This window comes from Parasteatoda tepidariorum, chromosome 7, assembly GCF_043381705.1.
Source record: "Parasteatoda tepidariorum isolate YZ-2023 chromosome 7, CAS_Ptep_4.0, whole genome shotgun sequence".
In the NCBI taxonomy this organism is placed as follows: domain Eukaryota; kingdom Metazoa; phylum Arthropoda; class Arachnida; order Araneae; family Theridiidae; genus Parasteatoda; species Parasteatoda tepidariorum.
Genome location: NC_092210.1, coordinates 91,872,897 through 91,887,799, shown reverse-complemented (window position 1 = coordinate 91,887,799; position 14,903 = coordinate 91,872,897). Strand labels below are relative to the sequence as shown.

Genomic DNA, 14,903 nt, shown 5'->3' with positions numbered 1-14,903 from the left:
CTGGTTCTAAATTTACTCTAACAGACCTTTATTTTTTTTATAAAACATTTTTTTCTCTGTAAAAATTTTTTCTATATGACCCCTTGGGAAATGTTCTCATAATGAAAATAACTTTTAGTGCAAATACTGTTAAATGCATGTTGTTTTTTTAAAATTAAAGTTGAAATTAAACTATGGACAATGATTTTAAATTTGGATAATATTTTAAGCCCAACATTTTACGATAGCAAAATTATTTTTGAATATATGGGGGAAAATGTATAGAAATTTTTCCAATCATAAATGATTTTTATGTGTAGTGACAATTTTTGTAAATATTGTCTTACTTTATCATATTTTTGTGTTGATTTTTTTTATATGATTTTTAATTTTCACAAATGATGTCTAAATTTTCGCAAAATAGGTACCTCTCATAAAAACCTAGACAGACCCCTGCTAATATACATGGTGCGTAGCATTTTTAAAGGTGCTTATTTTCATTTTTCAAAAGCCCTTAACGGTGCTTTTTTAATAGGGTGTTTTTAAAAAGTGCTTTGTTTTCCCTTTTCCAATTTTTTTTTATTTTATTTATTTACTGTGAGGATTTTGCCACATATTTATGCAAAAGAGTGCTTTTCACATTGTTCTATTCAACGTTTACACAATTCAATCTACTTCCAATTGTTAGATCCAATAATTTTACATGTTTGATGAAATACTTGCAAGTCTACTGAGCTGGGTTTGGTGAGATTCTAGCACTCTCATGTGCAACTCTGTTGTATTTTGCAAGATATTCTAAATTTAAGGCTTCATTTTCCACCCTCTGAAATCAAACGGAGAACAGAGAAAATCTCTCAATCTTTTAATGGTGGCTAATATAATAATAATTAAAAAAACGAGTTCTACGTCAGAAACTAGTTATTTTATCATGTAAAGTCTTTTAAAATTATTTTGCATTTTGTTACTTAAAAATATTCTTTGAGTGCTTAAAAAGTACTGAAAGGGTGCTTATTTTTTGTTGAAAGGTTTGGCTATGCACCCCGATATATGATGCGGTTTTATTCAAAATGGTATCTCTTTCAACTACTGAAAAATTCACTTTGAAGAAAAAAAAATTCCATGTTTAATAACTGTCATAATTTATTTCACACTGAGAAAAAATATAATTTTTCTAATTGAAACTTATTAGCACAAGAATAAATTTTGTTTAAGTAATCTTAAAAGTCAATGAAATTGTGTATTTGTTTATAGCATGCCCAACGACTCCTGTTAAAAGTATTAACAAGTCTCTGGACTCTTTACCACCTTTAGGAGAAACTCAAATATTGAAAGGAAGTGAGATGGTGAGTCTTTTTTTAACTTTAATGGTGGTTTAACACTAGGTTTGCAGATGTTTCTTATATACCTCTATCTCTAGGAACATGCATCAATTTGACGCATGAACAGAACAGCACTTAGAAAGCAATGTACTTATATACTATAAGGAAAAAAATTAAAATATGAGATATATATTTATGAAATATTCTTGTATTTTACTTTTCAGTACTCGAACTAAGCAACTGAAACCTTCAGAATCTGACATCAATTGACGTTCTGCATTTGTTCCATTATTGCTTATCCGCAACAGTTGTTTATTGCTTGTTTCATTTGGCAGGGTGCGTAGCATTTTTAAAAAGTGATTAATTTTCCCTATTCGAAATGTGATTTTTTTTTTTTTACCATGTTGATTTTCGCCACGAATTATGCAAAAAGACATTGTCCTATTCAACATTTTCACGATTAATTCAACCCCAATCTATTTCGGTGTACCTCTGATCTGTAGTGTATGAAAACACTATTTGTTTTACATGTTTGATGAAATACTTGCGGGTCCGCACTTGAGTATACTGTGTTGGATTCAGTGGAAAGGATTTTTTTACTCTCATGTGCCTCTCTGCTGCATTTTGCAAGAGATCCTCAATTTCAGACTTTATTTTCCACCCTCTGTAATAGAATTGAAAAATCTCTGGAATTTTTGCTGATTACGGGGACCAACTAAACATGTCAATTTTTTTCTCTATTAGTGACTGAAAATTTGATTTCTCTTTTTAATTTCATCATTTGCAACGCCCTATCATCTTTGTCGCTGTAAATAAAACCATCAATTGTCAAAAACTTGCCACTCATGTCTAATTATAATATTTTTCAAAGTACTTAAAAATATTTTTTGAGTGCTTGAAAAGTGCTTAAAAGGTGCTTATTTTTTGTATAAAAATTTGGCTATGAGAACGATGTCTGATAACGGATCAAAGTATTGTCGGTACATTGCTATTTATTATTGGTGTGATGTTTCAATGTTTACTCAAAAGTCTAAATTACGATAGCGTCGAATTGACGCATATCCTTAGAGATAGGTATACCACAAAGAGAATTTCAATATTTCAAAGCTTTTGAAGAAAATAGACTTCAATATATATTTACCTCAATCAATGGATAAAAGTCATTACGAGAGATAAAATAAAAATGCAAACTGATTTTGTAATTTTCCTTATAAAATTTTAAATGCGCCAAATGACACATCCCATAGACCTAGTGTTAATAAAAACCAAATAGTTGCCAAAGTTGGCAAAACAGTAAAACAATAAAAATTTGTTTTGCAGAAGAAAATAAATTGTTTGATAGATGGGACTGGCAGATTTCATTTTTGCTCTTTTAATATTCCTTCTGCTAGGGACAATAAAAAAAAAAATTCCTCTCTGCTATGCATACCTGCCAAGTCTCCTGTTTATAACGAAAACTCCTGTAATATAAATGGGAAAACTCCTGTAATATTAACGGGAGACAGTGGTGAACACTGTCTCCCGTTTACCCTTATGTTCTCAAATTTCTCTGTATGTGCTGAAATTTTTTAAAAAATGTCAGTAAAATATCCTCTGATGGCAAAAATACTTCTCTTATTCCTCAACTGATAGTGCTATAGCCAGCACTGCTGCAGTATGTTGAGTGGTAATAGTTTAAATAATGGTTTAAAAAAGTTTTTTTTAGGTTAAGATTTATATACATGTTTTTTACTTCACTTTTATTATTTCCAATTTTGAATTTCTCTTTTTAATTTACATAATTATGTGTGATGTATCAAAACTTAAAGCTTAGTCTAAAAAATGTCGCTAATAAAATCTCCATTTTATTTCTCGAATGTTGGCAGGTATGGCTATGGCTCCACTTTCTTTCGATGGATGATCTTTGAACAAAAAGTGCCCTAAAAATAATATCGTGTATTTTAACCCATCAGTCGGCACATATTTTTGGGAGACCATCTTCAGATTTCAGTTTTTAATAACAAGAATAGTAAATAAACAATTTTCAATTAAGTTAAGAAGATGTTGGTAATAGAAATAAGTTGTTTTGAACAGATAAGATTGCGCACCATGTGTACAGACAGCTCCTCAGAATGTTTTTATTGTGAGATGCAGATTTTGAACAACGGGTGTGCAATTCAAAAATAAAATGAAAACAAATCATTATATTGAACAACATTTATTTCAAAGATAGTCAGTTAACTTAAAATTGTTGTAATGACATAAATCGTTGAGTAAAAATAAATTTTTAAAAAGCAGGCATCAAATGTGTTGTCTAAATATCCTATTTTCATATTTGTGTTGTTCTGATCATTTTGCATAACAGCAACATTTCAGTTCTTTTACCTTCAAACAATAAATAATCACTTTCACTGCTCATTTTCTGTAATCCCAACAGTCCTGCCTTTGTGTCTCTCATTTTATTGGCTAATTTGAAATTTGTACTTTTACACATTTATAAGATAATATTTATTTTAAACTCTTCTTATCCTGGTGGCTACTTTTTAGCTATCTTAAAACCATATGGGATTGCAGGTGAACCATCAATGCTCGATTATTTACATTAGCTTAATATTTTTAGTTGTGAATAAGGGAATTACAAATATATCCGTAATGTGAGGCGTCCACTTTGTAAGAGAGTTTCAAACGGGAGGATATATATTTATTTGTATATATATATATAATTTTGGCAAAACTTTTAATTTTTATAGATTTTTAAAAAAGAAAATTTTATTTATTTCACATAATTTACTGATATTAGAATTATATTTAATGATTCCTTATTTTTATTTTGTAGGAGGGATGATGGTTATTTTAAGATCCAAGGTTTTTTTTTTTAAATTTAGAAATGTCATTGTATCTATTTTGCTTCTAGCTATTTTTATTATATTTCTTTTTGCATTTCTTGTGTGCAACTTCACCATATTACCATGGTTGCACGTTGAAAATATATTTAAAATATAAAATCTACTTAGCATACAATCTCTCTCTTTATATATATATACATGTATTGTGTATATATATATGTATATGTTTTTATATGTATATAGATATACACACACTGCCATACAATAATGGAAGACACCTTTGGTTTTGATATTTTTTTGAATTTCTCAAGAAAGAACTTAGAGACTGTTTTGTAATTTTCAAAATATTACAGGGTTTCCACTCCACAGGGAAAACCTGGAGAATACAGGGAATTTAAAAATCACCTTAAATTACAGGGAATTTTTAGTTTTTCTTTACAAACTGGGAAATACAGGGAATTTTGCTTCTTATTTTTGTCTTTTAAAAAATGATGACCACTCAAAGGGCAATCTATGGCATATTTAAGGATGATATTTGAGCTATACTAAACTATTTAATTTACTCTAGCATTATTTGTTTTGAATATGTTCAGCTGTACCTTTTTTCTCTACGTTTCTTCGGTAATTAAATTTAGTATAGTTCACACAATATATATCTCACACAAAAGCTCAGTGATAGTGTGTTTCCTCTTAAAATANATGATTTTTATCTGGAAAACCTGGAAAAATCAGGGAAATTTGAAATCGGATTTGAGTGGCCACCCTGAAATATCTACAGGGAATATTTTTTTTTCCTGATTAGAGTGGCAACCCTGTATTTGGTTCATGCTATTTTTCATACTTTACAATAAAGTTTAAAGCTTCCAAGGAACCAATAACAGTACATTACAATAGAAAACACATATTTTTGTACACGCTATGGCAAAAAAATCGCGCAATAAGTTTGTAATTTGCTTCGATAACTTAGGTTATTTTCAACAACTACATAAAATTTCATAAATCCAGCTTAAATATTTATGAAGACATTTTTATCAAAAAAAAATTTGTTTTCTTACTATAACTTTAAAAAATATTTAGTAGAATTAAAGAAATTTGAAATAAATTACAAAATTATTGTGTTGAAATTTGAAAAGAATTTGTTTCTTTTGTACTGCACGTTAGCAAAAAAATAAATAAATAAAATTATTTTTCATAATTTTATTGTGAGTTGTACTTGGCAACCAATGAAAAAAATTCGATACTTTTTAAAAGAAAGGTTGGAATCAATAGTGATTTTATACATATTGAATTCTTGCTGTCCCGTCATTATAGGGTAGTGTAATTTGCAATACCACATAATAAAATCTGCAGAAAAAAACTGATTATTTTTTTTAAAAAAGTATATGGAAAATTGCTTGAAACTTTTAGCATTTTTAAGATATTTATATCAGATTTTTTCCATTAGTTACCTAAGAATTACTTAAAAGAACTACTTTAAATACTCATATCCTGCTAAATTTTTTTTTAAGAAAAATTATACTTTAAAACAATTTTGTAACTCATTTTAAATTACCCTAAATTTTTTTTAATTTTACTGTTTTTAAAGTTATCACAAAAAAAAATATACATAACAAAAAAATTTGTTTTTTTTTTTTATAAAATTTTCTTATCTTAATAAATATTTAAGCTAGATTAACGAATTTATACAAGCTTATTGCTTGATTTTCTGTATAGGGTATTCCAAAGTACTTGTTTTCTTTCGTAATTAATTCTCGGTCTCTCAGCCCTCTGAAAGCTTTAAACTTTATTGAAAAGTATGAAAAATCGCATGAACTAAATACTTTTAAATTTACGAAATAGTCCTCTAAGTTTTTCTTAAGAAATTGAGCAAAAATATCAAAAACTGAAAGTGTCTCTTCCATTACTGTAAGGTTAGTGTGTATATATATATATTTATTCATTCATGATATATTCTGAAGATGTGTCTAATCATCGAAATAAAATTTTAAAACTATGAAATTTCTTCCAAAAACTAAATAAATTGTTCTTTTGCTGTATAAAGTTATTACCATTTTTTAATCATTTAGTTATGAAATTTTCCAATTTAAAAAAAAAAAATTTTTTTTACTTTCATGCTGTTTGTAGCTTCCAATTTTAAGTAAAAAAATACATTTTAGATAACTACAACTTCAGATAAAATTTTTACACTTCAAAATGTATTTCAAATAAAGCGATTTTAAGTGAAACTGAAAATTATTGGTTTTAGTTAAATTTTATCTCTTGTTAAGAGGATAAATTCACCATTTTATTTCACGCTTTGAGGCAGTTGGCAGCTCCTTTAAAACTTGTTCAAATTACTGTATGTGTGGTTTTAACCTTTTTCTTTTTTCTTTTTTTTACTTAAACTGTCCATTTAGACATATAGTCTGATGCCCAAGTTTAGGATAATCATTGCATTCTAGAATAACCCTTGTGCATTTTGGATTTTTCACTATTTAGGGATATTGTAGTTGAATTCTATTTTTTAAATTTGACAAATTGTTTCATTTCATTAATGATGCTTTTACAGGGTGCATAGCATTTTTAAAAAGTGTTTTAAGGTCCTTTTTTTATTCGGGGTTTGTAAAAAGTGGTAAGTTTCCTATCTTTCAAAAAGAAATTTTTTCTTTGCCATGTTAATTGTTGTCATAAATTACAAAAAAAGCATAATTTTCACAATTTTCTCTGCAATGTTTATCAAAAGCTAGTTATTTTATCATGATTATGTAAAGTTTTTGAACATCTTTTTGCATTTTGTTGATTTTATGTTAATAAATTTAGAACTTTATACGATAGAAAGAAATAATTTTTATCACTGCACATATCCTAATTATGATAATTTTTTTTTCTTTTGGAAAGTGATTAAAAATATTTTTTGAGTGCTTGAAAAGTGCTTATTTTTCTCGAAATTTGGCTACGCACCCTGTTTTAGAAAATAACCTTTTTTATTACCTGTAAAGCTAACCTTTTATTTAATTTTTTTTAAAAACCACTTATTTAAAAATTGATTAATGAAGTGAGTAAGTGCATTAAATTTGTTTGAGAATGAAATATATTTTCTATTTATTGAATTTTTAAGAATAGAAAACATTATTTTTCATAAATTAATGAATTATTTTTTAGTGCATATTTTCGATTCACATTTTTAAAAAAAGTTCAGGTTTTATATAACAGTATTTATCTTCTGCTATATATAAAAATATGTTGATTAAAATTTATATAAAAAGTATTTTGGATTCTGTTTAAAAAAATTGTTAAAAAGAAAAGGCTCTTTTTAAAGTAATGACGTCATTTCTTAGCTTTTAAAATAAATCTCTCTTCATGCCAATAACAGGTATGCAGAAAACTGCAATACCAATCACATTTATGCAATAACAGGTATACAAAACTGCATAAGATGCTTAAAAATGTCTACAGTATCATTTTTAAATGATGTTAGAGATTCCTTCAGAAATTTGTACCTTTTATTTTATTTATGATTTAAATTGTATTTTTTGTCACTCATTGTAAAAAGAAAAATATTTGTTGTGAAATTTTAAATTTTTTTTTTAAATTTAAATAAAACGTTTCTCATAACAGAGTTTTTTATTTTTATTTTAGAAATACTAAAATAGCACATATAATTAGCAAAGTATGGATACACTAGTGTATGAACTGAGTCTTAAAAAAATAGCAATTGGTGAATGTCATTTAAAAATACAAAATATCTGCATTAAAAATATGTTTAATGTCCTATGAATAATAATAAGATATCCTAGATAGTCTTAGAATATGCTTGTTCAGTAACATATCGGGGGGGGGGGGCACAGAAGGACGGTGCTGTGTGGGATTGAGCATTATCTTGTTTCAGCAAGATAATGTTCAAACACACACGTTGCTCCTGGGAGCCCTGCCATGTCTGACTACAAGTATGACTAAAAGATATCACATGGTATTGTATAGATATATAGCTGCCAACTCTACTAGATTTTCCAGTAGACTACTGGATTTTGTTAGTTTCTCCTGTTCTACTGGTGTTTTAAAAATTCTCCTGGTTTTGTACATTTTAGAAAATTGTCTTAAATGAAGCAAATTTCCTAAAAAGAAATCCCTATTGAAATAGAACTTTTGCACGATTATTGTTTGCTTGAATATTTAACTAAGTATATTACTAATATATAATGAAACGAGCCTCATTTATAGAAATCAGTTAGAAACTTTGTTGTTGTTCAAAAATGTTTATTTTTTTATTCAGAATTCTCTTTTAAAATTGATTAAAAGATATTTATTTTTTATGAATTAAATGCCTATTACTATTCAATATTGTGAGTAAACATAATGCACAACATTTCAAGCATATTTAATGCCTATCATGACTGGAAAATATTGCAGTTTTTCTTTTTTGATGGCTAAAAATCCCTGAAATTCCTTACGCGTAAAATTTTTAGTACCTTATGTAACAATTATAATGAAATTTGTATTTTGTGAAATCTACTGGAATTTTTTCCTGTCTATGGTATAAGCCATGAAGATATTATAATTTGTTATTTAGTTTTGTCTTATGATACAAAATAATATTCGTAGAAAACATTTTATCCTTTTGAATTTCTTTTAAAAAATGCAAAAACTACTTAGAAAATTGCTTGAAACTTTTTAAAATATTCAAATATGACTTTTTTTATTCGTTGCCAACTATGATTTGCTACAAAAGTAAAAAAGGGAAGAAAAAAATTCTAACTTTTTTCCTACACAGCATGGTGTAGAAAAACGACATTAATTACTATTAACTTGCACAGTTCGTATCACTTTTTTTCTTAAATTTTAATGCAATATTTTTGTATTATAAAATTCTCAAATTTTTGTTTACTTTTATCGATTATTTTTAAAGTTACAGCAAAAAAAATTGTAAGACAAAAAAAAAATTAGTTTTTTTTAAAAATGCCAATGTTTTTATTAATAAAGCTATGCTTATAAAATTTTGTGTAATTATTCCATATAATAACCTAAATAATTATCACAAGCTACAAATGTATTGCTAAATTTTTTAGCATAGTGTCGTTAAAAACATTATTTTCCTTTTGTAATATGTCGGTCCCTCAAATCACTAAAAGCTTTATTGATAAATATGGTAAATCGCATGATCTAGGCAATTCCGAAGATATGAAATGATTCTTTTATTATTTCTTAGGAAATATGAAAAAATGTATTAGTATAGCTGTTCACTCTTAAAACAATATTAGTTTTCCCTAGCATTGCTGACAATGTTCATTTCATAATATGGTGAATAGCCTATTTTTTATTGAACATTTTTAATTATTTATTTTTCTTGGATTTATCACTTTTTCTTAGAAATCACGTTTTTTGTGAGTGCGTGATTCTGCACCTGAATGTAGAATACTAAGCATCCCGTTTAAAACCCTTATTTTTTTATAGTAACTTAACATTTCTTGTAGATTATTATTTTTGAGACTATTGTAGCTTTGCACAGTACCCAGTTTTTAAATGCCATCTATTTATAAAAAGAGGAATTACATATCAATAAAAGTATGTTTTTTAATGTTATATTAAGCTTTAATATTTAATGGCAGCAATTGAAACTAACTTCCCCAAATGGCAAGATTTAGATTGGCATTTTTTAAACACAACTATGTCAGGTATAGAGCAATTAAAGCTCTTCCAGTTATCTTCAACTGAAATGGACTTGTTCTTCTAAAATTTCCTTTTTTTTTATGTAGGATGAAATAATTAAATTTTGTCAAGAGTTAGAAATAAAACAATTTTGTATATGAGGTTGTTAAATGTTTATCTTGATTTCCCCCATCCCTATAAATATTTTAGGGGTCTTGTAAATAATTTAATACTATATATGGTAACATTATTTGTTTTAAAAATCTTGTAAATTAAGAAGGAAGACCTTTCAGCTGTGACACAAATAAATGCACACTGTTGTCACAAACCCTTTCGTGTGAAAGATTGTTCGCTTTCATAAAGTCGTTTCATCAGCTATGAGTTTTAAGAAGCATTTCCATTATTTTAGTAAGTACTATTTAATTTATTTAACTAAACTTTTAAATGTATTTTGTAACTATCTTAAATTTCACAAATTAATTACCTTTTAATATATTTAAATAAGCTTTTAAATGTACAAATGACTTTTGTAACTTTATAGGTATAATACAAAATATTTTTAAATCAAACTTTTATTTTCTTTATATCATTGAAATGTGCATTTTTTTTTTAATCATCTGCAATTGGATGTCTGCCTTTGGTCTTATTTTTAATTTTGTTTAAAATGAAAAAAAAGAACTAAAAACAAATTATTTACGAAACATTAAAGCTTGCTTTAAGAGAAAATTTTATGAATCTCTATCTGAGACATAAACTAACTTTTATTCGATTGTTCACATTAGTATAGTTGTTTTTCAATAATTATAAGCATATTCAGCAATTAATTCCATTCCTGTGGTTGAAGTTATATATTAAAAAGTAATGTTAAGTTTTCAGTGTTATATTTTATAAGCTATACAAGATTTTTAACATTATGATAATCAAATTTATTCGAGTTAAGTTAAAAATTCGCGTTATCGAAAGGCTAGTTTTTGCCCCTTATGTCATCAAGCTTGTTGGTATATATAATTTAGCATTAGTACAAAAAAACAGTTTTTCCTACTAGTTTTAAAAAAAGGGGGGTTGATTTTTCACTTATGTGCAAATAGGAAATGCTATTTCATTGATGTACCACACTGGTAGCGTGGGTGGTTCTTGCCTTAGACAGGGTTGCCACTCCACTGGGAGAATAGAGAAAAACTGGAAAATACAGGGAACTTGAAAATCACCTTAAATAACAGGGAATTTTGTTTCTTATTTTCGTTTTTTAAAAAATGGTGACCACTCGAAGCATAATCTATGGGATATTCAAGGATGATATTTCAGCTATACTAAATTATTTCATTTACTATAGCATTATTTAAGTATGTTCAACTGTTTTTCGAGCAATTAAAACTATTATAGTTCAACTATACTCATTGCCACACTCTACACCTACGGCTGGAAATTCTCTTTGCATGAACTTGCAGACATCTATGTCAGAATCGGGAGAAATGCTCTTTGCGCGCACTTGATGTACTATCGGGAACAATGTTCGACATCACGCATGTGAACTTCGCTGTTCGTGATGCGTCGGGAAACGTACAGATCTCAGTAAATGGTTATTTCCGATTAATCAAAAAATTGCCAATCCAAGTTTTTCAAGCAATTAAAACTAATAAATATAGTTATGCCAATATAGCTCACACAAGAACACTGTAATTATTGTTTCCTCTTAATTTAGTGTGTACAATATGTAAAGGGATTTTTTTTTTCCAGATTTGAGTGGCAACCCTTCTTGAGTAAAATGGTAAAAATGTTTACCTAACTTGTATTGTATTATTGATCACTATTAGTGACCTCCTTAAAAATAGCGCTCTTTTTTTATTGATTCTACTAAAAATAGGGTATATGCATTACACAATGCATTAATTTAAATTAATATTGTACAATATAACATTCAAAAACTTCATACATTGAAATCTATTTAGTGTGACATTTGGTGCAGAGCTATACTAAACCTCTTTATTATTTGGTTATAACTTGTTGTCTATTACGTCACACACAATATTCGCTTAAATCTGAAACAGGGTTATTTTTTTTCCTTACAGTCAATAAACAGGATGTCCATATACTAAATTTACCATATGACTGACCCATTTTGAACATAAATAAAAAAAACATAGTTTGAGTTAAAATACTCTACTTGCTATCAGAAAAGCAATTAATTTATAAAAGCAAAAAATAGTTACAAATGTAGTTGTAGTCTTTTCTACTTATATTTGTAATTTCTTTTTCTTTTGCAGGGGATTTGCACGAAACAAGATTTTGCAGTCTGAGGAATTAATCTATCTAAATACTTTGCATATTTGTAATAATGCTTTGATTTTAAACCTCAATAAAGATTACTTGTTTTGTTTTCTGTTCATTTTATTATTATTGTTTTTTATGGAATTCTGGAGTGCCAACTAATAAGATTTTTCTGCAATTATTATGTTTTATGAGTTATGAGTACGATTGAGTAGTAAAAATTAGTTTTAAAGAATTTTCGCAATAATTTGGTGAATCCCCCCCCCCCCCNCTTTGAGCTTTGAAATTTTGTTTGCAACTGATCTTAATTATTTCCTACACAATTCTAAATAATTTTTTTCTCAACAATTCTAAAAATAATTGGATAGAATAAAGCAATAACAAATCTGAAATGCTATAAGCGAAAAGTTTAAATGGTTCAAATATGGGATGATAAAAAGGGCTTGTTCTAAATTGATAAAATAAATTTGATTCCAAGTAACACTGATATTTATCCTCAGCAGATATTAAAATATCGTATATGTTTAATAATATCAAGGAATGAATCAAATACTTTTGACATTCACCGGTGGAAGTCTACATTCTCTTGATTTTGGTTATTCACGGTAACGTATATGCACTTTAAAATTGTGCTAATTTAATTTTTTGAATGCTAATTGCGTGTATTTCTATGTTATATTTCTGGTTAGTTTAAAAAGTTTGCAGTTCTGATAATTATTTTTTAAGCTAACTTTTGCCTTTAAAGGGATTGAAATATATTTTATGAATTTGAGGTGCACTAATTGATAGTTTAATTTTTATCTAAAGTAGCAAAACAATTTTTGGGGGGAGGAAAAGACTTGTTATCACTGCTCTTACAAATAAGCTGACTAAACATTTCCTAACTGATAATTTTATTTCAAACTCTTTATTTACTTTTCTAATAAAATAATCACTTTCTTTTATTAAATAATAATCTCACTACCAGTGTGATACATGATATTTATTTATAGAGAGACATACAATGAAAAGTATGACTTTTTCCTCACAAACAGTGTGCATGATTATTACTCAGTGTGATTTAAAAAAGCTAAGCAAAATGTACTTATTTTCTAAAGTGTGGGTAAACGGCTATGCGGGAGCTAACTAACATGCCTCTTTGCTTTTCTTTCATTATTATTACAAGGTGTGTAGCATTTTAAAAAAGTGCTTATTTTTTATTTACGTTTTTTAAGAGCCCCAAAAGGTGCTTTTTTTATTCGGTTTTTATAAAAAATACTTAATTTTCTATCTTTTAAAATGATATTTTTTCTTTGCGGTGTCAATTGTGGTTCTAAATTACAAAAAGAAAATGCACGATTTTCTCTGCAATATTTAACAGAAACTAGTTTCCTAGCAGCAAAATAACTTGGGCCCTGATTGGACCAATATTCACGAATCTTAGGTCGATAAGGGTTCAAAGGGCCGATACGGGCCCTATTTAGAATTGTCCGATTCACCCGATATTTTACTGCTACTTTTAAACCAATATCAGCCCTTTATGGATTTGTCAGGTTCACCTGATATTTTATAATCATTATTCAGCCAATATAGGCTCTATATTGGCACGACAAAGGCCGACATTGGCTCTGCATAGGACCCATATTGGAAAATCTAGACGTCCCAATATGGATCCCTCGGAGCAGGTTCATATGGGAACCGAATCGAGCCAATTTTTAGCCCAACTGGGGCCAAGATATAATTGTTGCTAGGGTTATTTTATCATGATTATATAAAGTTTTTGGAAAATGTTTAATTTTATGATCATAAATTAAGAACTTTAAACGATAAGCAAAAATAATTTTTATTACTACCTAATTCTGATTTTTTTTTTGCAATCAATTGAAAATATTTAAGTTCTTGAAAAGTGTTTATTTTTTGTTAAAAAATCTGTCTACGCACCCTGTATTATATTAAAAACCTTTTTTTTTTATTTGGCTTTTTATATAACATGCCGTGTTTTCTTTTGGCTTATTTCTTTTTCTATTTTTCTAGACACGCCTCTAGCGTGACACACACACACACATGCTGTTCCATAGACACTTGTTTAAACCAGTCATCACTGATGCATACAATAGTAAGTGCTTGCTGTCTCTCTCTCTCTCTCCACATAATCTTCTAAACAACAACAACCTGGTGCTCTGGGTGCTACGTGTGCTCTCTATCTCTACTTTTCTCTTTTCTGTCTGTTGTTTACTAATTAGTGAATGTCTCTAATCTTTGATGTGGAAAACAGATAGAAATATGAAGTATTAGTGCCTTTATTAAGACATATTTTTCCCCTCTACAATTTATTTTGTTCTGAGAAATGTTAATTTATTTATTTTATGCTGTTGAAGATTTGCTGTCAAAAGTATTGTTGGTTACTGTGAAATATTTGTTTTCTTGTGTGCAGTGTGCAAAAAAAAGGGGAGGGGGAGGCTGAGAGCATGAATGACTTTTGATTTTCACATTCTTCGAATCTATCTTAATTGGCTTTCAGGAGGGGTGACGTCAATTATCCTAGTTAATTAGTGAAGACGATATTTTAAGTTATGAATATCATTTCTACGACTTAAATTTTTTTTTTTTTGACGGTTTCGGATTCTTTTTCCTCAAAATAGATCTGCACTATTTAATTAGAATAATTGAGGTCAGCCATAGGAACCATTTGTCCTAATGCGTGAAAATCAGATCATTAGATCAAAAGTTATTCGGATGTTCTTTCCCCCCCCCCTTTTTTTCGCATTGTAAATTTATATATATTTCTCAAGATGGCTAAGCATATAAAAACTGAAATTTTGAGACATGTATAGTCTGCTCCTGAGTATTTGCATGCAATAGTACTTAACAGACAATTTAACACAGAGTGATGTCTATGATTTATTAG

At 28.0% G+C, this 14,903-nt stretch overlaps 1 protein-coding gene across 4 annotated transcripts in view; it reads left to right on the top strand.

Moving 5' to 3' along the window:
• LOC107444683 (phosphatidylinositol 4-phosphate 5-kinase type-1 alpha) overlaps positions 1–14,379 on the top strand; it is a 68,293-nt gene extending 53,914 nt beyond the window's left edge. For 2 of the 4 annotated variants that reach the window (XM_071183727.1, XM_043055234.2), the window contains 2 exons: positions 1,231–1,322; positions 12,013–12,128. In XM_071183727.1, coding sequence (XP_071039828.1) covers positions 1,231–1,322; positions 12,013–12,045 — 125 coding nt within the window. In that variant the 3' untranslated portion in view covers positions 12,046–12,128. Of the gene's footprint in view, positions 1–1,230; positions 1,323–4,113; positions 4,323–12,012; positions 12,129–14,029 lie in introns of those variants that run through there. The other 2 variants (XM_043055235.2, XM_043055236.2) reach the window with 2 other exon arrangements.
• The last annotated feature ends 524 nt before the right edge of the window (positions 14,380–14,903 follow it).